This window comes from Artemia sp. Qi Xiang Cuo, chromosome 17 (assembly GCF_049724085.1).
Source record: "Artemia sp. Qi Xiang Cuo chromosome 17, ASM4972408v1, whole genome shotgun sequence".
In the NCBI taxonomy this organism is placed as follows: Eukaryota; Metazoa; Arthropoda; class Branchiopoda; order Anostraca; family Artemiidae; genus Artemia; species Artemia sp. Qi Xiang Cuo.
In genome coordinates this window covers 57,861,496-57,887,646 of record NC_142810.1, presented here as the reverse complement: position 1 = coordinate 57,887,646, position 26,151 = coordinate 57,861,496, and the positions used below count along the sequence as shown (strand labels likewise).

At 34.8% G+C, this 26,151-nt stretch overlaps 1 protein-coding gene across 4 annotated transcripts in view; it reads right to left on the bottom strand.

The window, feature by feature from the left end:
* LOC148942403 (uncharacterized) overlaps window positions 1-23,993 on the bottom strand; it is a 79,972-nt gene extending 55,979 nt beyond the window's left edge. Inside the window, exon 1 of one of the 4 annotated variants that reach the window (XM_089103364.1) lies at window positions 23,953-23,993. In XM_089103364.1, the coding sequence (XP_088959490.1) occupies window positions 23,953-23,991 (39 nt within the window). In that variant the 5' untranslated portion in view covers window positions 23,992-23,993. Of the gene's footprint in view, window positions 1-11,671; window positions 11,739-23,841; window positions 23,933-23,952 lie in introns of those variants that run through there. The other 3 variants (XM_089103367.1, XM_089103365.1, XM_089103366.1) reach the window with 3 other exon arrangements.
* Window positions 23,994-26,151: the final 2,158 nt, after the last annotated feature.

Here is a 26,151-nt window from a genome sequence, read left to right as displayed (position 1 = left end):
AAATAAAAAGTACACCATTGGAATCAGCATGGTCCAAAACCTATAGGATAATTACAGTCCCCCACTTGAACACCAAGGAAAATGACTTTTTTGCATGGGTAGCACTGATCTGTCTTCCTTTTTTTCTTTTTTTTCTACCAGGCCTAGGGGGTGGCCAGAGCATCATAGAGGGGTGTGTAATAGCTCATTCAAAAGGGAATTACATTTGTAAGTGCCCTTTTTAAGTGACCAAAAAGATCGGAGGGCAAATAGCCCCCTCCCCCCAAACTAGTCCTATAAAATTTTTGAGATAGCCAATTTGTTTAACATAGTTCAAAGGTCCAATATATATGGTTTTGATGATGATATGACCCTCCATAGTCCCTGGGGAAGGGTTGTATGTGGTATCGATATCGCGCGTATCGGTATTGAGCGTATTGGTATTGCATGTATCGTATCAGTAATATCGGTATCCGTTGTTTTTTTTTAGCCATTTTGTCGGCTCTTTTTTTAGATTAATTCCATGCACGGCATAATGGTTGCACCGGCAGCTACAATACAGTAAAGAATGAACCACCGCCCCTAGTAACCAAAAATTAAAAAACGCGTTTTGAAAAATACTGCCTAGTGAAAAAAAACCCCATCTGACACCGACTCTGGAATGTTAGCCATTATTTCGGTTCGTGTTAAAAGTAAAAGTTTATTGCGAAAAGAAATTTATGATGATTTCGAATAAAAGCCTCAAACCCCTCGAAAATAGCGTCAGATCAAAATGAAAAGTGTACCATTGGAATCAGCATGGTCGAAAACCTTGTACAGGGAAGTTACAGTCCCCTCCCTGAACAACAAGGAAAATTTCTTTTTTGCATTGGTAGCACTGATCTGTCTCCTGTTTTTGTTATTTTTTTTTCTTTCTTTTTTTTAAGCAGGCCTAGCGAGCTACCAGAACATCAGAGATTATCAATAGCTCATTCAAAATCTTTTCCTAATATCTAAGTGCTTTTTATATATTATGCCATATGCAGTGCCATATGACACTGAAATGGCACTCTTTGTGCAATTTCTCAAAAGGTGGCACTAGCAGGCTACCAGAACATTGTTGACAGATCTTTTATAGCTCCTATAAAAGATAATGCCCATATCTAAGTCTTTCATATAAATTCTACCATCATCAAGTTCAACCGGCACTAAAAACAGCACTTTTGGTGTCGTGTCTCGAGTGGAAAAATTTAGGCTATTGGGCTAGCAGATAAGTTTCATAAATCGTCTGCTCATCAGTAAGCTACTGAAACATTAGCAGGCTACCACACTATTGTGGATAGATGTTTGATTACTTAATTAAAAGCTATGGCTTATATTTACTAGTTTTTTGAAAATTCTACCATCTATTAGATATCACAGATTTTAATATTAACTAGTTTCTGGGAAGGATTTTCAATGAACTCTTTGTCATGGTTGAAGCATTAGCTGCAACCTAGTAAAGAGTGAACCAAAGCGCATAGTAACTAGAAGTTAAAAAAATGTTTAAACAGTCGTGTTTTGTTATTTATTACAGGCCTATTGGGGTAATATAAAAACATAGAGAGATGCTTAAGAGCTCATTCAAAGGCCATTTCTCATATGTACGTGGTTTATATAAATTTCGCCGTGTGCAAGTGCCACATGGCACGAAAATGTTTAATGGCTCATTTGGAAACGTTCGCCTTTGACTCTGTGCTTTTTATCGGTTCTACAATTCGTAAGTATCATGAAGAGTAGAATGAAATATTTTTGACGCCATTTTGGAAACAGGAAATCTTGAAGGAACAAAACGGTACTATTGCAATAATTATGGTCCAAACCCCTTAACTGGAGGTTTGCAAGAACACCTCCTGCAACTTCCTCCTCTAGTCCCCCTTAATAAGCTAAACAATTAAAGTCCTACAAACACCAATATATTAAATTACATTATTAGAGGCGTGGTTCTGTTAGTACAGCGCTACACTTCAAATTTAATTATCATGCATTCTATTCAAACATGAATTTTTTGTTAATTATGATTTGTATCATGCTATATTCGATCTTCATACAAATCATTACCTCTTTACACATGCCACACACATTTTATAAGGCGAATTCTAAATAGGTTGACTTGAAGCAAACTAATTGGATATGCGTGCTTTTTTATCAATTTTAAACTTAGAATGTGCTATATCGCACTAGAAATGATACTGTTGACACCGCTTCTTATGCGGAAGTATTTGAAATCGTAAAACTGTACCATTGGAATATTTATGGTCCAAAGCCCTTAACTGGAGGTTTACAAGATCCCCTCACATATACTTCCCCTGCAGACCCTCTTAGTAAGTTTCATAAATCAACTAGTCATATTAAAAGTAAAAGATTATTGCGAAAACAAATTAACTAAAAATAAAAACTTTTCAACTAAAAATCTACCAAAAATTATGCTTGATTGATTAACAGTTCTGAATTGAATCTTCAAACTTTACTCTGTGATGAAGCCTGTGCGCTAGTTCTAACGGCGGTAATTGAGGGGAGGGACGTCCTTGCCCCCTAAGTTTCACTTGTTTCATTTAAAAAAGTTGGGGAAACAACCGAAAGTGCACTTTGTGGGAATGTTCTATCAAGTCAAATTTATAAAAATAGATAAAGTATAAATATAAGCTTTTAAATGGGCCCTTAAACAGCTCTCTGTTGTTACAGTAGCCTTCTAGTTTCTGCTAGTCAGTAGGTGATTTATAAAGCCCTGTCTTCATTATGGCTTTTTCAAGCGAAGTCGGCCGAGTAAAAACAGCTTTTTGCTTATCGAAAAACAAACGTTCTTGAAAAACATGTATTGTTTTGTGAAGTATGGATAATGAACTTTATGTTATAGACTGAAAGGTTTTCTTAGTTGTCAAGGTTGTTTGCAGTATTTTTTAGAGGTGATAATTAGAAACTATATTAAAAATAAGTGTTCAACTGAAACTAAGAAGTGACATTAAAACTTAAAACGAACATATATTATTCTGTATAAATAAAAGATCATAGCAGCGTTATTTCTACATTAAATTTTAATCAAAAACGAACAGAGATTAATTTAAAAAAGAAAGTTTTTCCGAGGGAAGTAAGGGGCGAAATTGAAACTTAAAACGGACAAAAATTATCACTTCACAGCCTATTTAATATATATATTAATATAACTAGTACAAATAAACCAACTAATTATGTTTTCCTATGGTTTTAGGATTATGTACAAAACTAGGACATTACTGAAAACACAAAATAATATAGGATTTTTGGCACAATAAAAGCAAACCAAATAAGGACACTTTTTACACAATCAAAATATTATCAATCCCTTTTAGGATCAATCCCTTTTAAGATAAAGCAACAATTTATTTTAAGATTTTCTTTATTTTTTTGTTACGTTTAATTTGGTATCACTTCTGCACAATGGCTCAGTTCGATGACTGGCTCTCGTTTTGGTTCTTAAAAGGACATTTCATGATTAGTTTTTACAAAAGTTCGAAGCAAGGCCATCTTGATAGTATTGGAACAATACACTAGCTTTAGAATTTGTATCATAGCTTAAAATTCACTCTTGTATAGAGAGAAATAATCGGATTTCCAGAGTTCCTATTAAGTCTTATTTGATCTTCATTTCAAGTGATACTAAAGAATATTTCTTGGAATTTAAGACTGTATATTACCCACTATTGGTAGTACAGCTGGTGAGAGCAAAATTTATTTAAAATCAAATAAATCAATCATTTATTTCTGTAGGCTGTTCAATTTACTTCGAGGTTTTTAAAGAATCTTTAGTTTTACGCTTATGTTTTTATGATCCTTTTAAATTGTATACTGAAAGTTACTAATGTCACAACTGGTGTAAGAGCATGAAAAGCTTTATAGATTCGTTTAGTGTTGTCAGGCTACATACTCACTTTTGACTTTTAAATCAATAATCCTGTTTTTTATACTTGACTTTTGTGTTGTCAATAAAGCGCTAGTTTTGTATAATCCTATAAGCATAGGGAAACATAATTAGTTGGTTTATTGTAAATAGGCTGTGAAGCAATAATTTTTATCTGTTTCAAGTTTCAACTTCGCTCTTTAATTCCCACTGAAAAACTTTGTTTATTTATGGGCTGTTGGGGGAGGGGGGTTTCATCCTCAAAGATATAGTTTCTAAAACTTTTAACTACATTGAACGAAATGGCTATCTAAAATTTTGATTGGATGTGTTTGGGGAAAAGGTGAGCGTGAGAGGGGGGTTAGGCGCCCTCAAACCACTTTCGACTATTAAAAATGGCACTAGCCATTTCAATTTCCAATCAAATGAGCCCTTTTTGAAGTTTCTATGACAACGCTTTCTATAAAAAATATGATATACCCCTAGGGCATAACTTACAACCCTTGCCCTGAGGGCTGTGGGGGGGGGGGGTTGTAAACCTCAAAGACCTAAATTCCAGAACTTTCAACTACGTTGAACAAAATGGCTATCCCAAATTTTAATTGGATGTGTTTGGGGAAAATATGGGCATGAGATGGGGGTTAGTTGCCCTCCAATCACTTTCGACTATTAAAAGAGTACTAGCCCTTTGAATTTCCAATCAAACGAGCCTTTTTTTCAAGTTTCTACGACAATGCTTTCTATAAAACCTTATATGCCCCAAGGGCATAACTTACAACCCTTGCCCTGAGGGCTGTGGGGGAGTGTTCTTCTCAAAAACATAATTTCTATCTGGAAATCAACCACACTGAACAAAATGGCTATCTCAAAATTTTGATTTGAGGTGTTTGGGGAAATGGTGGGCATGGAAGTGGTATTAGTTGCCTTCCAATCACTTTCGACTATTAAAAAGGGCACAACCCACTCCAATTTCCAATCGAATGAGCCATTTTCAAAGTTTCTACGACAACTCCTTCGATACGAAATGCCCTGGTCTAAGACCAAAAATAAACAATACATTGTTTAAAGTGCCCTGATATTTAAAGTGCCTTTACTTCCTAAAATCTATCAGTTCAAGATTATATTCTCTTGTTTTAAAACTTTCAAAAGTGGAAATAAATACACCATCTACATCTGCAAATAGAACAGAAATGGAATCATTGAAGACTAAGAAGGTAGATATACATTGAACATTATTTCCTGAATGAAAAGAAATCATTGAAAAAGTAAATAAGACATAGTGCTTTTTATAATAATATTCATACTATAACTAGATAGCTCAAATTGATTGTAGTTTGGTCATAGAATTTGATAGAGGGGGATCCACTCCAGGAATTATTTAATTTTACTTTCAGTATTTAATTGAAATTCCGATTTTCTTATTTGTCATTGAAATGCCTAATAAGCACTGATAACTTCCTATTCCTTACGTTTCAGATTCACATACTATCCCATATATGTAGAACTGCCTATGTGTATTGTACCGTACTGAGTTTTTACTATATTCGTTTTTCTAAATATTTCATTTAACCAGCTCCAAAAAAATTGACATAAATGTGCTAAGAATTATGACTGAAATTCATCACATTTCACACAATGCCAGCACTACTTGTAAGACATTTATCTCTGTATCAGCATGCTGCACAAAATGTCTGCTGAGAATAGGATAAATTGAATTTTAAACAAAATATGTATTTTTTTTTCTCACAATTTAGAAATTATGTGTGCCCACATAAACAGTACTAACCCATTCTCTTTTTCTATTGTTATCAGTTTTATCATGCAGCACTAGGAGACCAAGCTTTAATTGTGGAGCGAATTATAGACATAAAAACGATAGTCAGTGTAATCCCCTTCCAGAAATGTACACCCCCATACTCTGATTTACATGGGAAAAATTTTTGTGTAATTTTTATAGATTTTTTTTTTTTTTACAAAGATACAAAGGGGAAGATGATTTTCAAAATCTAGGAGTTGATTGTCCCTTCTATTTGGTATCCCTTGCAGTTTTTAATTAATTTAAGGTTTCAGCTGCAATGATGCCAAGAATCGTTAAGATTTTCTGGATATTCTTCATCATACAAATTCTTGTTACCCCTATTTGCTCACTCGCTTCTTCGTCAGCTTGTCTTGGAGCGTATAGAATCCCTTTGATTCATTGTGAGAGACATAAATTTTCAATAAGATACCAAATCCCTTCTATAGCAAATAGGCTAAAATAAAAAAGTGAATTTAAAAATCTTAATAGCCGATCACTTTTAAAGACTAGATTAGTAGAATATATTATTAACCTTTGATGACAGGGTGATTCTTCTTGATAATTTGTTTCTTAGCATTATTTTTAGATTTTGCCATGCTGAGGTAGCCTCCTTTGTACTTCTCCTTCTATATGTATGATGTTTTTTGGTTTATCTTCTTTATCTTTATTTTTGGTGTACTTGAACTCATTGTAATAATTGTTAGCCTTCCTTTCGAGTTTAGCTCCCTGTTGGCTTTATTTAATTATTTGTGTTGTTTATATTTGTATGAAATACAATTTATCTATCTATCTATACAATGCCCAATGGATAAGTTAATAGTTATAACTTTATTTTTTTAATACTTTCAAATTTGAAAAATGGTTGCTATTTAAAAGTGGTGTATATGTCACAATATAATGTTACACAATCTGTGGTAACACTTTGACTTGTCCTGTGTCTTTGCTTAGACAGTGCTATTGCACTACCTGTTATTATTGTTTTGGCTATGTGGGGCCTGCTGATATCAATGCTATTTATTAATATAAATTGGCAAACCAGCAAAAAATACAATTTAATAAATAGTCATCGATAATATTTCATTAAATCCTGTATGTTAAAAGTTTAATACAACAATTTAAATCTTACAGAATTAAATCCATTCAAAATTACAAGCAAATGAATAGCACAATTAGGCTATAAGAATAGAGCTTGGTTCAATTATGAGATTGAGCATTCTGTGCTGGGTGTGGGGGTTGGAGGAATTGGAGGGAGGGTATGTACTGCAGCACTAGTGCTGAATCTGGGAAAAAAAAACCTGTATACAACAAACTGTACACAACATTCACCTTTGCCCAAACAAAAGCTTGCTTATGCTATACTACTGTTGTCTGCAGACAACAGTAGCAGCTTTACTGTTGTGTTTATTGTTTATAATGTATTGTGTAATGTTTTTAAACTCACCAAGTAGTGTGTCTGTTAAATAGTTACTTTTCTTCACTACTGCTTGAATAGCACCTACTTCAATAGCACCCCTTCTTGCCCCCTCAATAAAAATACTTTGGCTACACCCCTGCAAATTTGGAGAATTTTTTGAAAACGAAATCTTATACCTAAAAAACCTTTGCAGGAGTGTTTCTTGGCAATCAGATTAACAGTGTATACAATACCCACAGACAGAAATACAATTGATTTTATATATATAGAAGGATAATTTAAGAATCTGGATAACAATGGAAGGAAATATAATAATCTGATTAACAGAAACATATTGTATATTATAAACTTAGAATTTCACTATTTAAGTTTTTCCTTTTAGTTTTGTATATATCCTAGGGGCATTTATACAATCATACCAGGGGGTGAGGTGTATTGTCAGAAACCCAAAAATGATACCTGAAAATAGCATAAGATATGGTTTCTTATGAAATCAAACAAAATTATATTATCAAAATGAGTTAAAATGTTGCTGAAAATAGAAAGAAAGATGAAAGATCAAATGAAATGACACTGAGCCTTCAGCATATTATTATTATTATTTATTGAAAACCCATCTTCATAAAAAAAAATAAGATGCTAGAGCCCTATAAAGAGAAAATTCAAAAGTAAATTTACTTTTGAATTGAGGCAAAAAATCAAATGTAGAACATATGTAGTACATAATACAAATGTTGTCAAAACTATGACAACATAACTAGAGTTGAAGAAGTTGGCTCACAGCATGTCTTGAAATCTTTTATACAAGGAATGGAATAACAAGCCATGGAAATATGAGTGGGACTGTCCGTCCCACTCAACTACTGACTGATGCCAACTTTATCATAATGAGTGTCTTGCTAGGAGGCTGATGCCACTTGTCATACCCAACCATCTTGCATACTTGATCCGAAGTTGCTGTTGTGCGGTGGTGTCAGCTCTATACCACTGAGAATGGTCTTTACGGGCCATACCTACCTCATGGCCACCGCTACCGAGTGGGCTTAAATTGCATCTCTCCAGCAGACCTCTCCTATGGCGTGTCACTGGGCCCTAACACAGTGACAAATTTTTGCCATCATTGACCCGGAGCACAACAGATTGAGTATGGACCTTAATTTGCTCTGAAGTGCGAATTAAGTTAATTAAGGTAATTGTGTTTTTTCATAAGTTTAGCAATGGCTATAGTAGGAACTGCTATGCACAAACTATTGATGATCTTTGAATTGCATGTCTGACTTGGATATCTCAGTAGGTATTTTGCAAAACAGAAGAAAGTGGAGTGGATACTTAGACTGCTCATCAGAGCAGAATGATGAAAGACGTTTGCAAAAGAATGCTATAAGATGTAAGATCATAGTGCTAAGATTTCACTTTTAAGCATTCTTTGACAAAAGATGTAAGATCTTAGCACAAAGATGAGTAAAAGAATGGCTTTATTCTTTTGCACTAAGATCTTCCATCTTTCTGCAAAGATTTGTTTCTTTTAACTCAGCTTTGTTCTAAGATCTTACAGCTCATTGATGTTAGCAAAAAGTGTGAAGGATTCCATCTTTCTGCCATATAGAACAATGATGAGAGAACTTTGATGATATACTCATTAGTGACCTTTAAGAATCTTTGTGTTATAGAAGTGAAAGCTTGCAAGATAGGTTTTCTGCTTAAATGAAGAATAACAAAAGGATTTTCTGTTTTTTAGAACTTTGCTCAATCCTAATTTATGAGGTTTCAAAGATCTGCAAATAGGCTACATTTACTAAATCTGGAAAAAAGACATGTATATGGCTAAATATTAAAACCATTGATATTGATTATTTCTACTCAAATAGGCCTAACAGCAATTGCATTTTCAAAACTAAAACCAAAGAAAAGGAAACTGAAAATTAAGGTGGCCTATAATGTTGTTCTATCAAAATTCAGAAAGGCCTTGGTAGCCTATAAACATCAGAAGAAGATTAACATAGTAGCTTGGCAATACCTCCCTCAAGTATGTTTTTGATCCTGGATTCTTTACTGGAAGTTTCAATTTCCTAACCTAACCCATTTTCAAGAAAGCCTACAGTAGGCTAGCTAAACTAGAAGTTTACCAAACTCTGAACATTTCCCATTTATATTGTCAATCAGTAAAATTCTACTTCAGCTACTTTTGGCTATCTTGGAAAGGGGTCTGGTTAGGAAAATAAAACTTTCAGGGATGGATCTAGGCCTACAGGCTAAAGTATGGGTAAATTTTGACAGTTCATATTATTGATTTACAAAGAAAGTGTACATACCACTTGATGCCTTTTTTTATGCTCTTTACAAATATAATAATTGCTTCTATTAGAAATTCAAATTTACCCACCCCCACCCCTCTAATGTGCAAATATATACCCTGAATTGGAATATACCATGAATTGTTGATGGCAAAGTTTTGATTTGCAAAATTCAATTTGTCAACAGCATTAAAAAAACTAAGAAGTGTAGGAAAATGTTTTATATTTGAGTTGCCTAATAAATGAGGTTTGAATTGTTATACATAGATATTTTTGGAATATGTTACTCTTGAACAACTTATTTATAAACTAGTGATATATTTTTAATCACTTTTCAATAACTTAACTAGTGTTGATAACTTCTTTGTGTGGTTAAAATTCAGGGTATACATTTGCACATTAGGGGTGTGGGTAAATTTGGATTTCTGATAGAAGCAATTATTACATTTCTAAAGAGCATAAAAAAGGGCATCAATTGGTGTGTTCACTTTATTCCTAAGTCAATAATAAGAACTACCAAAAATTTACAAAAGTATGACCTGGGAAGATATTTTGAAGTACCTACCTCCACTCCTTCTTCCTCTAGAGGGTCCTGAAATTTACCTACATGAGAGGTCTGTACTTATTGAAAATTTGACAAAACAACTTAATTTTCAGTCATCAGTTTCTTTTTCTCTGGCTTTAGTTTTGAAATGGAATCTGCTATTTGAGTAGAATTTTAAGCCATATTGATGGTTTTTTTTCAAAATTTAGTAAATGTATTTGCATTTGCAAATGTATTATACTACCTTATAAATTGGGATTGAGCAAAGTTGTGAAGCTGAAAAAAATTTTGTTGTACTTCATTTAAGCAGAAGATCTATTTTACAAGGTTTCACTTTTATAATACATAAATTTTTAATGGTCATCAAAGGTCAGGACCCACTAGAGGGAGAAGGAGTAGATGTAGGTACTTCAAAATACCTTCCCAGGACATACTTTTGTTAATTTTTGGCAGTTCATATTATTGACTTAGGAATAATATGAACATACCACTTGACGCCTTTTTTATGCTCTTTCTAAATATATTAATCATTTTTGGCAGAAATGAGTTTTTCCCCCACTCCTATTTATACCAATTCAGGGTATATATTTGCACATTAGGTGAGTGGGGGTAAACTTTATTTGTGATGTAAATAAGAGGTAAGTTTAAACTTTCCCCCCACCCCCCTAGCGTGCAAATATATAGCCTACCCTGAATTTGTATACATAAGGGTGGGGGCTAATCCAACAAAAATGATTATTATATTTGGAGAGCATAAAAAAAGGCATGGTAAAATTCTACTTTAGCTACTTTTGGCTATCTTGGTAAGGGGTTAGGTTAGGAAAATACAACTTTCAGGGATGTGTCTACAGGCTAGAGTATGTCCTGGGAAGGTATTTTGAATTACCTACCTTCACTCCTTCTCACTCTAGAGGGTCATGAAATTTGCCTACATGACAGGTCTATACCCATTGAAATTTTGACAAAACAACATTTTACCTTAATTTTCAGTTATCAGTTTCTTTTTCTCTGGCTTTAGCTCTGAAAATGCAATTTCAGTTATTTGAGCAGAATTTTAAGACATATAAATAGTCTTAGTTTATTTTCAAAAATTAGTAAATGTATTTGTATATCTTTAAACCTTTTAAATTAGGATTGAGCAAAGTTTTGAAGCTGAAAAAAATTTTGTTGTACTTCATTTAAGCAGAAGATATATTTTTCAAGGTTTCACTTTTATAACTCACATATTTTTAAAGGTCATCAAAGGTCAGGAGAAGGAGTGGAGGTGGGTACTTCAAAATATCTTCCCAGGACATACTTTAGCCTCTAGACCCATCCCTGAAAGTTTCATTTTCTTAACCTAACCCCTTTCCAAGATAGTCAAAAGTAGCTAAAGTAGAATTTTACCAAAGGCATTGAGTGGTATGTTTACTTTTCTTGTAAGTCAATAATATGATCTGTGAAAAAAATTACCCACACTTTAGCCTGTAGACCCATCCCTGAAAGTTTCATTTTCCTAACCTAACCCTTTTCCAAGATAGCCAAAAGTAGCTAAAGTAGAATTTTACCTGTTAGTCTTTAACCAATTTCTGTCCAGTAGGTCTACTATAAATGAACCATTAGCCTAGCCTATTTATACTGTTAGTGTAGCCTTGGCTAATTCTAAAAAGTTTAATTTACAAAGCCTTCCAAATTAAAAACCGTCTGATAGAATTGGCTACTTTTTTTTTAGCAATAGAGGTACTCAAAAAAAGAAATGTACACCTACTTACTTAGAGTTTTATAAAAGATTAAAGCACAAATTTCAAGATAAAGGTCATTAAGTTGAATATTTGAATTGAAAAAATATTTGTTATTTCTGCCATCTATTGAAACACGTGGTGAGAGACGAATTTGACAACTATAGCAACCACTTACAAATGGTTCGAATGAAACTCTCTAAAGAGCTCCCCCCCCCTCCTCTTCCCAGAGCTGGCTTATATCTCCTTGGCCTTTTCCCAAAGATCTTTTATATATGTAAATATGTATTAGATCAAGTATATATGTACTAATATTTTAAACGTTGAAATGGAGATAAATCCATTTATTTGTTCGTCTTAGAAAGACAGTGTCTGGAAAAAACCTATCTATATTGCTGCTAGCATACCTTTGACGTATTTTTGTACAATTTTTAGACCTATTTATTAACATTTAAAATATCTCCAACAAAGCAAAGCAAAAATGAAGACCAGGAAAATGTAGAAAATAAAATTCTCAAGTATTGGAACTGGGAACTGGGCTCAAATACCTTCACCTGTACAAAGGGAAACAGAAGAAAATACAAGTTAAAGCGCCATGGCACCTTTGCCGCAGAATCAGATAACTTTTCCAAGCACCATGAATTTGCAGCACCAACGAAATTTGTTCAGCTTCTCTCTCTACAAGCAGATGATATTTAAAAATTGTTAGTGAGTTTTATCAGTTCGAATTCTAAGTGAGTGTTTTCATCTCAGTTTTGCACTGCTTAGTTTGGTAAGTCTACCCTTTAGGCCAAGCAGCGATGTGCTTATGTGTAAAGCTGCTCCGTTAGCTACATGAAAGCTTCAGCAATCAATGTAGATGTAGCAATCAATGTAGGTTACAGCCTTAATGAGGATAGGCTGATCTTGTTCAATTTTTTCTTTTCTAAGTTGAAGATAAAATTCAAATAGGGAATGATGTAGGATTTCGAGATTTAAAAATTTAATATATATTTTATTGAACAACAAAAATTACAGAAAATTTTAAATAAATTTGTTATTTAACGTTTTTTCTTTAATGTTGAATAAAATTTAGTGTGAAAACTAGAATACTATGAATTCAGTTTTTGATAAGTTTGGAGCGAAGAAGTTACAAACAAACTTCGTTAGATGTTTTTTTACTGCAAGGAACTAATAATGTTTACTTAAGAACGTTGACCAGCAAGCCGCTTCCGTGCAACTTGTAAATCGGTATTTTCATCAGGAAAGTCTTTCAGCAATCCAACAGCGCTTGATCAACAGTCACTGGTCAAACTAACTCACAAAAGTGAAAGTTGGTTTTGGATTATGTTGGTAAAAACATGTCTCTTGACTTGACCCATAGCTCTTGCTTGGCTGCGTCGCCAGCGTAGAGGGAACCAGACGTCAGTGCCGATAGTCGTCTTCAGAGTGGCCTGTTTTGGGAAAGAGTAGAAGCTTTGCTGGGGTCAATGCCCCGCGCTGTGATTTGATTTCGGATGATACTCGCCCATCCTATTCGTGGTCTACCTTTGGGGCATTTCCAGCCGTTTGCAGTTGGATCGAAGTTAAATATAAGTTGGGCAGGTTTTTCAGTGGGTAGGCGAAGTAAATGACCGTACCAACACAGGGAGCAAGACTCAAGCTGTTCGGACAGGGGTGGTAATTTTAAGGACCGAAGGAAATTCATGTTTCACACCAGGTCAAGCCATCTAACGTGTTAGATTTTGCGGAAGTGTTTTGCCTGGAGAGCATATACCTTCATCATCTGCGAATCAGTCGAAGGCCAAGTCTCTGACGAGTACAACTCAACACTTGCTAGCGAGGCAGAGGAGATACGAGCTTTCGTGAGACGGCTGATCTGAAGTTTGTGGAATATTGTTCTCAGTAGCAGGCCAAAAACGGCATTCGCCTTTGCCACCTTGCTGATATCTCTGCATCTAGATTTCTGTTTGAGCAAAGAATTGAACCAAGGTAGGTGAACTGCTTGACTATGTCAACATCTTGGCCACATACTTCTATAGTTGTCAAGGAACTGCATAGTGTCACCATACACCTTCTTCACATGTTTGGTGTCACTTGTGTTCAGCTTATTTTGCTAATTTCTCATCCATGTTTGTTGTTTAAATTTGTTACTTTCCTTTCCCAAAACTGAATGATCATGTATTTAAGCCTTGTTGGTTGTAATCCATTTCCAGTGTGAAGTTTTGGGACAATGCAGCCTTGATAGTACTATATTTATAGCACTAGCTTTCTACCCCATATTTGATAAAATTTACCTAAAGCTTGGCTTGTGCCAGCCTCTTTAGTATTTTAACTCGAGGATATTGCGCTAAGATATTTTATTTATTCGGTTATATTTATTGGTGGCCAGGGTTGCAACCCTTAGTGATTTATCATTATTTCTAGTGATTTTTATATTGCCTAAACATGAAAATCACTAAATCAGCACATGAATCACTAGTTTATTAAAGAAAATCACAAAATCAACCAAAAAATCATTAAAATTTAGCAATTCCTTTTTCATCGGGTGGAACCTAGCTGCTGGCTAGATGTTCTTTTACACTACAATTTAGATACTTTGGTACTTTCATAATTTAAGACGTGACTTTACCTTATATAGTCTTATGGAGCAAATTTTGTCCGTAATATAGGTAGGGCCATCTAGACACGAATTCTACAAAGAATTTGCACGAGGTAAAATTATGGTAGGTTATGGAAATGTCAATATAGCAGGAAAAAGATGGAATTTTTGGGTGAGCTGCTAGTAAATTTGGAAAATAACTAAAAAATAATTTCTAGAAAGCAACATTTCACGTTTATTTGAAGCTTGATGATTGCTTATGATGATTGAAATAATTTTAGATGATAATTATATAATCTACGTTACCACATTAGCCTTGCGTAAGATGATGTGCTTAGCGTGACGAGAACGGTTGATGGCAAAGAAAGCGTGAGTTCTGGCTTGGAGGAAGGAAAGGGCGAATATAATTTTAAAAATTGTCAATGCATCCAGATTATCAAATTACCTCAGCTGCAATATCTTGGGAACAGAAATTAGCGGCTTAGGGTACGCGCTCGAAGCTTTGAATGATTATCTATGGGAGGGAGTGGGCTCAAGTAGATTTTAAATTTCAACTTGGAGGGGACCAGGAAGGAGAGCTTATCTTGGACAGTAATTCTGCGAAGAAAAAATGTGTTTTTACAGATTTTAGGTGCCAAATATACCATTTTTTTGCTCATCTGCTCCAAAATTTCGGGCAACGAGGACACATTAGTTTAAATTTCAGGACCCAGATAATCTTAATCAGAAAACAAATCTGGCTACATTGATTCTTGAGTTCCTAATTTTGTTTTGCTTTTTAAACGACAAAAGAGAACCCTAATAAAATTTGCTTAACCCTCTCAGGACGTAAAATTCCATCCGGCACCATACACAATTTAGATTTTTTTTTATCAACTTGGTACTTCACGGCACCCAAGAGAAGTTAGCTTCTTATTAATCGATATGTTTTCACACACTTTTTTCGCAAAGTAGTACCTGTTCATTAGTCTTAAAGTTCACACCCTCTTGATAGAATTACTATTGCCCTTCTGTGAGTGACGTGGCTTTAGCTTCTTAATATGATAAGGATAAGAGCTCTTTCAGTCTGGTTTATATTTGAACTTATTGTTAATAGTCTAACAAATCATATGATATGTTTTTCTCTCCCCCTTTCGGAAACGCCAGCAATCTGTACTCTTGTAAAATCGTGATACCATGTGGGACTATCCAGCAGAAGCGTGATCATCAGGCAGTAATTTTTTGCACATAGGACCCTATTCTTCTAGCCAAGCTTATTGTGAAATCTCATTTTTTATGTATATATTTTTTATTTCTATCTCTCTTTTGCTTCTTTCTTTCTAATATAACCAAGTTGCCGTCTGAGCCCAAACTGTTTTCTCGAAATCGTTCAAAAGTGCTTTAGCCAGTTCGAGGGAATCAAGAGGTTCCTACATTTCAATAGTGATTCTAAACAGCCTCCAAAGAACAATCTGGATCGTGACAATTATTATAAAATTTGACCAGTTATCAAGGTTGTCAGATAAAACTTTAATAGTTCTTCAACAATATTGTCAACGAACTGAATATTTTCCCTATAGCTAAATTTTCACTAAAACTACACTCCAAAGTGGCGTTAAGTAACGCTAATACAGTGGCGTTATGAGGCGGTCCTTACGAGTCAGAGAAAGATGTTCCATTACAACCTTAGGATTCACATGGGCAAGGATAATGTTGAAAGCTTTAGCTTTGAAATGTCTTTTGATTTTGTGACAAGGCTTATCAAGTTTATCCTTGAAACATCAGAACTAGAAGCTGTATTACATTAACTGGTTTTATTACTTCGCTGTCACTCAGTAGTGGAATTATGAAGGTCCTCATATATTATAAACTTTGCAAAGAAACAAGCTGTAAGGACTTACCTTGAAAATAATAAATCCCCAAAGTACAATAGTGGAGGGTCAAACAACCGGTAGATGGAGGCTGAGTTCAATTGTCTAGCGATTAAATGTTTTGATAGCAAACCAGTCCTTGTTTTGCTATCATAAGCGGAAATTCAAACATGTAGTGTGTGAATTCATAATCTGAATGAACACAGGCAAGTAGTGGTAGGAACCTTCAAAGATGTGTTCTGATGTTTCAAGGCCAGTTACAATCAAAGGATAAGATATAACGGGCTACAGGTAATTATTAGGTGATGCCCTTGAACAAGGTCTTGACCTTAATACTACTACTACTAATACTAACAGCTCACCCCAGCACCAAGCTGCCTGAGGCAGACAGATCTTCGCAGGCTGCTCCTCCATCCCAATCTATTCAAAGCCTCCCTCTTTACACCCTCCCAGGAAGTTCCCATTTCCTTTAAAACTTTCTTTATGACATCCTCCCATCCCAGACGTGGATGACCTACTTTCCGTTTAGCCCTAGACGGTTGGCCGAAAAGGACAATCTTCGGCAATCTGTTATCCTTCATCCACACAATGTGCCCTAGCCACCTAAACCTTTCTTTCATTATAGCCCTAGAAAGTGGGATTGAACCACATTTTTCGTACAGCCTACTGTTAATACGGTCAGTCAGCCAAGTACCCAGAACAATCCGCAAGCTATTTATATGGGAAAAATCTAGCGAATCTACATCTGCTTTTCGGATCGCCAATGCTTCAGTGCCATATTCGACCACTGTCGTCACTGTAGCTTCTAATTTTCTAATCTTGGTTTGCAGACTTATCTTCATATTCTTCCAAACTTTTTTTTAACTGTGAAAAAATATCCTGAGCCTTGGCTATTCTACTTTTAACATCTTCACTGCTCCCACCGTCTTTACTAATAATACTACAAAGGTAAGTGAAGCTGCCCACCTGATCAATATTTTCGTTACCCAACGTCATCATTTCATATTCACTTATTCCTAGCCGTAGTGACTTAGTCTTCGCAATATCAACTTTGAAACCAATTTCTAGCACCCTGAACTCACAAAACCTCTAAAAATTCATTCATTTTGCTCACACTTGCATCTAGGATGCTTAAATCGCCAGCAATATCTAAGTCCAGCAGACTTTTCCTCCCCATTTGACTCCGTGATCTCCCATTGCCTTTCTGGGCTCCATAACACCAAGTCTATCAAAATAATCCATAACCAAATAAACTTTCAAATGGGGATAGATCCATTTATTTAGACAGTGAAAAAACAGGTACAAAAGTCCAGATATTTCGATCACATATACAGCGACCGTGTTCAGTAGAAGGCATTTATACTGAAGACGGTTGCTGTATATCTGATCGAAATATCTGGACTTTTGTATCTATTTTTTCACTATCTAAATAAAAGGATTTATCCCCATTTGAAAGTGTATTAGTTCGTCTTATAACGGAAGTGTGGTCTAAGAAAACAACACCTAATTTAAAGGTGTTATGTCGAAAATAATCCATATAAAGGGGGATAGAACACAACCCTGCTTAACTCCTGATTTTTATATTCAATAAAAATCAGCTGCTGACCTCTTTTTCTACCTTAACCGCAACAGTAACCGCAATCACTTTAATGTATTTTTAGGGTTTGCCTTACAAGGACAACGCCTATGCTAAAGCTCTTCTATCAACAGAATCGAACGCTTGCTCATAATCTATAAGGCTAAGGACTAAAGGTGTTTGACAACTCATGCACTTCTCAATTATTAACCTAAGACTGAGCATTTGGTCGACGCATCCTCTACCTTTTCTAAAACCACACTGTTCTTCTCTTAAAACTTTGTCTACGGCATCTCTCAGTCTAAAGTACCATATTACTAAGTAATTTGCTACCTACTGAGACCAGAGTAATGCCTCGATAACTACCACACTCAGTCTTATCACCTTTCAGAGGCAACGCTGTAGCGTTGCCTATAGTAAAGGCCATACGGCTCCAATGTTTTATTTTTTTTTCCCCAGAGGCACTTCATATGGAAGGGATCGTCGTAGAAACTTCAAAGGGGACTCATTCGATTGGAAATCGAGAGTTCTAGTGCCCTTTTTAATAGTAGAAAATGATTGGAGGGCAACTAGCCCCCCCCCCGCCCATAATTCCCCCATACACATCCAATCAAAATTTTGAGATAGCCATTTGGTTCATCGTAGTTGATTTCCAGATAGAAAATATATTTTTGAGGAGGACACTGTGGTTAGGACACTAACCACAACCTTCAGAACATGGGTTTTAAGTTATGCCCTGGGGCATATAAGGTTTTTATAGAAGACGTTGTCGTAGAAACTTCAAAAAAGGCTCATTCGATTGGAAATTCAAAAAGCTAGTGCCCTTTTTAATAGTCGAAAGTGATTGGAGGGTAACTCGCCCCCCCCCCACGCCCAGCATGTCCCCAATCCCAAACCATACAACTTTTGAGATAGCCATTTTGTTCAGCGTAGTTGATTTTCATATAGAAAATATATCTTTGAGGAGGACAATCCCCCACAACCCTCAAGGCAAGGGTTTTAAGTTATACCCTGGGGGCATATAAGGTTTTATAGAACGGTGTCGTAGAAACTTCAAAAAAGAATCATTCGATTGGGAGTTCAAAGGGCTAGTGCCCTTTTTAATAGTCGAAAGTGATTTGAGGGCAACTAACCCCCTCTCACGCCCACCTTTTCTCCAAACACATCCAATCAAAATTTTGAGACAGCCATTTTATTAAACGTAGTTTTAAGGTCTGGAAATTAGGTGTTTGAGGATGACAACTCTCCCACAGCCCTCAGGGCAGGGGTTGTAATTTAAGGATTCTCCGAATCCTTCATATTACTTTTTGTGGAAGGGATGCTCGTATTAACTTTAGAGAGGGCTCATTTGATTGGATATTGAAAGTTCTTGTTCACTTTTTAAGATTCAAAAGAGATTGGAGGGCAACTAGCCCCCCTCCTCCACGCCCTAAATGCATCAGATAATTTTTTTTAAATAGTTGAAAGGTTAAGTAACAAAACTCTGCCGTCGACAAAACTCCCCAGGGCCCGGGGGCAGGAAGGGAGTCTCGTATAAACTTCAGAGAGGGCTCTTTTGATTGGAAATTGGAAGTTCTAGTCCAGCTCTTACGAGTCAAAATCGATCTAAGGGCAAATACCCTCCCCCCACGCCCTATTCCCCACCCCACCCGTTGAACTAATTCTGTTTATACCTGGAGGCCCAATGAGAGTCAGAATGTTTTGGTATTAACACACACCTATTAGGCATCTGCTCTCCTCCCTAACAAGGAAAGAAACAGAGAGTGTAAGGCAGTAGCGGATCCAGGAGAGGGGCGAGGGGTTGCCTCCCCCTAACGTAGTCTAAAGTAATGTAATTTACTTAATTAAGGCAAGATTGCGTTAATTAAACATGCTCCTAACGCAATTTTATCGGATCAACCTATTTTGCCCCCCCCTAAAAATCCTGGTTCCGCCCTTGGTGTAAGGGCACTATAAATTTTAATTTGTAATCCAATGAACCCCGTTCCAAAGTTTATGCGACCACCTCTTCCACATAAAGTGCCCCGGGAAAAATAAATATGTATTAATTCATTGAACCCTTATGGCTCTTTACTTAGGTAACGCTACAGCATTGCTTCTAACCTAAAAAGTTGATTAGAAATTTCAGCTTCTATTTTTATGAATATCCGAAATTATCTGAGGGGAATATGTTTGGGGGAGCATATTCCACGGCTGGGAAACTTCTGCTGGGTGGAATTTATCGCGGGGGATTTATCAGCAGGAAAAGAAAATGTTCTTTGAAGGGGGTGGAATTTCCCAGGGGTGGGTTTTCCAAATGTGAGTCATTCAGGGAGGGGACGGCTAAACCCATTCGATAATATTCTAAATTTGACATCTGAAAGTAACGGGAATAAAGAATCAATGGAAATGTCAGAGATAGCACTTCAGGTTCCTTTAGACGATTTTGTTCGTGTCTTTTGAAAAAAGCCATATTTTCGAAGAATAAGTTTATTTAACAAGTAGGATAAGTTTATTTAACAAACAAATTACATGAATAATTAATTTTCTAAACTGGCCGACGGGGAGCAGGGCTCGATGTTTCGGCCAAAAACATAAAATAAAAAAGAAATTGCCGAAATAACAAATAAAGCATATCAATAATGAAAAAAAGAAGACACACATGGTGGGAGATAACAGAGGAGGCCACCCCAGCGCGAGAACACCACAACAAATTTCATACTAAAATCCAAATTCACCAATCCCAACATCCAGGCAAAGAACAATTTTTGAAATATGTTTTTTCAAAGAAAATCGGCTCTTGAATCTTGGGGACACATCTATTAAATTAAATTTATTCGCAATATGAGGAATCCGGTATCTGATTGAGAATCTAGCTCTTTCAGATTTAATTGGAGGAAGGCAATACTTCTTGGAGCGGACGTGGTGGGCAGAGGAAATGGGAGTCTCAATTATACCCAGATCATGGAAATAATTTGCCGAAGATTGGATATCATAATACCACATTGTTGTATGCAGGTCTTTAAAGACCTGCATACCTTTTTTCAAAAGACAGATTAATTTCATTTGTATTACTTTCTCTGTGGCTGCTCAATTATGCATTTGAGGGGGAGAGCTTCCCCCACCACTGTCTCCGCTAAGGTTTCAGTTTTTATCTCAAGCCTTAAAAATGAACGCAATGCGATAAAAGTATAACTCAAAATAACATATATGGAATAATATATGCACATAACACGGAACAATTAATCAAAATTGTATTTTATGAGTTGAGGTTCACCCAAATGATGGGCCAGGGGGCTCACCATTCCACAATCTATGAAATCAATCAATCAAAATACTGCGTCATTGGCGCTTTACTGAAAACGAATAATATTACAAATGTTTTCTTTTGTACTTAATATTGAAAATAAATATTAAAATTACAGTAAGATTTTGAACTGATGGGCTTTCAGCAATTAATATCACTATGCATCGAATATTCAGTTTAATTTATTAGTTCTTTCCAAGATTGGTCAGGACAAATATAGTTTCACTACAAACAAAATTTGGATACTGCTCCCTTCTTTAACTGAAAAAACTTAAAGCCTTCTGCGTCATTGGTGCTTTATTGAAAACGAATTTCTCTTATATTACAAATTAATTCTTTTCCAGTTCTTACAGCATTGAAAATGAAAATAAAACTTACAGTGAAAAAAAATCTTGAACTGATGGATCTTTCAACAATTAATATCATTATATACCTAATATTCAATTTGATTTTGTTTATACTTTCCACGACTGTTCAAGACTCATATAGCATTCAGTAAGGCGCCAATGACGCAGTAGATTTTAGGCTTCTGCAGTGAGGCGATACCCAAACTCTTGTTGTACTTATTTTTATTCGATTCAAACTTGATTTGCATATTCAGTTTAAGTTTCACTCGTTTTAAGATTTATTTACTCATTTACATTAATATATATTGTATGTTTGTTCGCATTGATTGTTTATTTAATTTCTGTTCGTATTAAGTTTCATTTATACTTTAATAGCAAACTATTCTTTTTCGTTTTAAGCTTGATTTTCATGTTCAATCCAAGCATTACTCGCTTAAAGATATATTTATTCATTTATATTATTACTTGTTGTATGTTTTTTTCTATGATTGTTTATTTAATTTCTGCTCGTTTTGGGTTTCATTTATTTTTTAATAGTGATTTCTGGCCGCTTAGAATTTTAATTTTAACAGATAAGCATACCTCCTGAGCTTAAGTGCTAAATGGCCTCTATTTTTATTTGAAAAACTTATTTTTTGGTAAGTTTTTTTTTTTTAATTAATCTTATAAAGTGGCTTAATTAAGGTTTTCCTAAAATCGTTAGGTAATTCCCTTTTTTCATAAACCATATTCATAATCTTCAGTAACTTATTTTTAACCTCAGAGCCACCTTATTTAAGAAACTCATTTACGAAACTATCAGCACCTGACGCCTTATTATTTTTTAATCCTTTTAGTTCTGTCGTTAATTCCTCCTCACAAAACAAATCTTCCTTCACATCCAAGGTATCACAAACTTTTTTATTTTCCTCTATATCTTTTCTTGTTACTCTATCTCGATTTAGCAAATTCTCAAAATGTTCTGCCCATCTCTCTTTAACTCTTTCCTTATCAGAAATTGTAGACCCGTTCCATTTTATAACTGGGAAAAGTCCGGATTGACTACTTCCTCTCAATTTATTAACATCCAAGTAAAACATTTTACTATTCTACCGTCTAACTGCATCTTCCAGACCCTCGGCAATTTTATCCAAGGCATCCATTTCACACCTCCTTAGTTCATGTTCTAATGCTTTCTCCACTTTCTTTACATATCTTTTGTTTTCATATCATCTAACACTCATATAGTTCTTGTACAAGTCCCTTCTCCTTTCTATTAAACATAATACTTTTTCACTAATATTTTTAGATGCAGTCCTAGCGTTCTTCCCTAAGACACCTTCAGCAACTTCACAAATTATTTTTCTAGAATAATTTCAACAATCTTCCACATTATCATTTTTTAAACTCTTGCGTTTAGTATTCAACTGTTCCTGGAAAGTGTCTCTCAAATTCTCATCCTGGAGTCTACCAAGATCATAACTTCCCGGGAGGTAGTTACCCTTCTAATATTTCAGCTTTAAATTAACCCTAGACACTACTAGATGGTGACCTTTGCTTTTAACATCAATAACAGTACTCCTATATACCCTAGTATCTTGTATTGATCCTGCCAGTCTTCGGTTTACTATAACATAATCAATAAAGTTTGCTGTCTTACCATCACGTGAATACCATGTTAACTTATGAGCCATTCTATGACGAAACACTGTATAAGTTATAACTAGATTGTTATACCTACAAAATTGCAAAAGTCTGTATCCATTACTGTTTTCTTTTCCTACACCAAATTTACCTAGGCTAACATTTATCCTTATTTCTACTGACCTGGGCGTTAAAACCCCCTAGTTATAACATCATATTTCTACCTGGGATCCTGTCTATTTGTTCCTGTAACTGTAACTAAAATTCCTCTGAGTCACTAGCTTATCCGTCAGTCGGTTCTACAGGGGCGTATACTACTATAACTGATACCCTGAACTTTCTAGTCATAAAATGAGAAATTAGAATTCTCTTATTAATACCTTCCCAGCCTAAGCCAGACTTAGCAGCTTCCTTATTCATAATGATCCCTACTCCCTGTCTATGTACTCCATCCTTCCTGCCCGGGAAAACAAATTCTATATCCCTTAATTTCATGCTTCCTACTCGTGGGATATGAGTTTTGAAACTCCTAGTAAGCCCAGTTAAAATCGTCTGAATTTGTCAGTAAAAACGTCGACACGATAGTCCGCCGCAACCTTCTAAGTTCCAATTTTCATGTTCAATTTGGATGCCAGTGCAGGACGGGGATCACATATCTTATCAAGTCTACACTGAAGTGCTTAAGATGGCTTAGACCCGGACAGCAAGAAGTCCCTGGGACCTCCAGTATGAATGGAGGCTTTGTGCAATCCTGGGCCTATCTTGTTCACAACATGGTTTTCAGCATTTGTCGATGCTCTTCTATCAACAAGAGTCAAAATCCTGCACAGTGCAGCGCCTACTATTAGCTCTTTATGGTATCCCTGTGCTTGGTTTCACTTGGGACATTATATTTAATTATATTTAATATATTTAATTATATTAAAATATACATACCAAATATGATTAAAAATATCCCTGTTAGAGTCTATAGAAAAACTGATTGAATCTTAAACTAAAACCATCCAATAGTTCACAAACCGGAAATTTACCCAAAATTTTATTTACCCCACTTGTCTGCACATTCAAATTTGGTGCATTAAACATACGTAAAAAAATTCAAATTCTCTTCATCATAGAAAGTGAAAACGATTCCCAGAATCTAGTTTGTTCCGCTATAAAATCGCTGACGTGTTCCCGACATGTTTCCCAATCGACAAAGTTTTATCAAGTGTAATACCTAAATAATTGACACAAGACTTCCTTTCAATCTCACCATAACTGTATGATTGAAATCGAGAAATCCATGGATAATATGTAGCTGTTCTAGAGAATATAATAAAAGAACTCTTAGCTGCGCGAACTTGTAGTTTATTTACGCATCTAGTAACCTGACAAATTAAGTCAGAAATTGATTTTAATAAAAGCAATTAAAAATGCAACAGCACAAATTATAATTTATAAAGAAGTCTGGAAATAATGGGTTGGAGACATTGGGTTTTGAAACTGACCACTAAACTAAGAGCTGACGGAATTGCTGTGAAGTTACAAGATTTTGTAATACCTTCTTCCTTGTTTTTAAACAGGTCAGAGCACGTCCTGTTTATATATAAAACAGGTTTATATATATATATATATATATATATATATATATATATATATATATATATATATATATATATATATATATATATATATATATATATATATATATATATATATATATATATATATATATATATGTATATACGAAATTGCTGTGGAAGTTAATCCGATCCAAAATCTAATCCTAATTAAAAATAGTTCAATGATTATCACCGCCTTATTGAAAAAGCTGGCATATATATATATATATATATATATATATATATATATATATATATATATATATATATATATATATATATATATATATATATATATATATATATATATATATATATAAATCCTGTTTTATATAAACAGGATGTGCTCTGACCTGTTTAAAAACAAGGAAGAAGGTATTAAAAAATCTTGTAACTTCACAGCAATTTCGTATATATATATATATATATATATATATATATATATATATATATATATATATATATATATATATATATATATATATATATATATATATATATATATATATATATATATATATATATATATATATATATATATATATTTATATATATATATATGCCAGCTTTTTCAATAAGGCGGTGATAATCATTGAACTATTTTTAATTAGGATTAGATTTTGGATCGTTTGGATATAGTAAGTTCTACATGATTTTCTTATATATTTTATGTACTAATCATGACCAATTTTGAGTCTAAGTCCTGTACCGTTGCCTGCTGTAAAGTTAAATAAAAGTTTTCATGTTATACCAAACCTCTTTATGCAACATTATTTAAGCTTCTCATCAATACTCAGTAGGTATACTTCAGATAATTAGTCAGGCCAAACCTAAGGACTCGCTACCCGAGTTTTAATCACCTTAGGACCGTAACAATACCCCCTCCAAGGGCATGGTTTAGATACCCATTATGCCCCCACAAAACTGCTTTACTGCACGTGCATTCAAGTTGAAACTCTGTCTAACGATTGTTTACTTAGTTCAAGTAATCCCTTCTCGGTTCTTGCAAGACCAATAAGTAACGTGTCTCCAGCAAACATCGGTACTGTCACTTCTTGTGAATCATGGAATAATTCACTGAAATTGTTTTTGATATTAGACATGTTTTGACTTAGGTCATTTACAAAAATTAAGAATAATAGCGGTCAAAGAACAGAGCCCTTTGGAACTCCACATGTAATAGGAAAGCTTGATGAAGGCTTTTAGTCAATCTGAACATACTGTAGCTGCCCTGCTAAGAATATACGCAGAAAGTTAAGCCCAGGACTTCTTATCACCTAAAACTCAAACTTTAGGAGTAGGGGATCATGATCAACTGTGTCAAAAGCTTTAATTATATCTAAAAATATTGCTAAAACTCTGTAACCTTCATCCAACAGTTGATTTACTACGCTGCTTAGATAGGCAACCGCTTAATCTGTTGTGTAACCATGCCGAAATCCGAAAAGGGTAGGATTTAACACATTACCACGCTCTAAATATGCATAAAGACGGGAGTAGAAATGACCCTATAACTCCCGTACGTACACCATATATGGGCATAGAGTCCCTGTGGAGAACACATTGTTAATGGGGTCAATGACCTAAATTTCTTAGGTCGATGTTGTTGTTGTTGTAAGTGCACGCTCTCAGCGAATGTCAA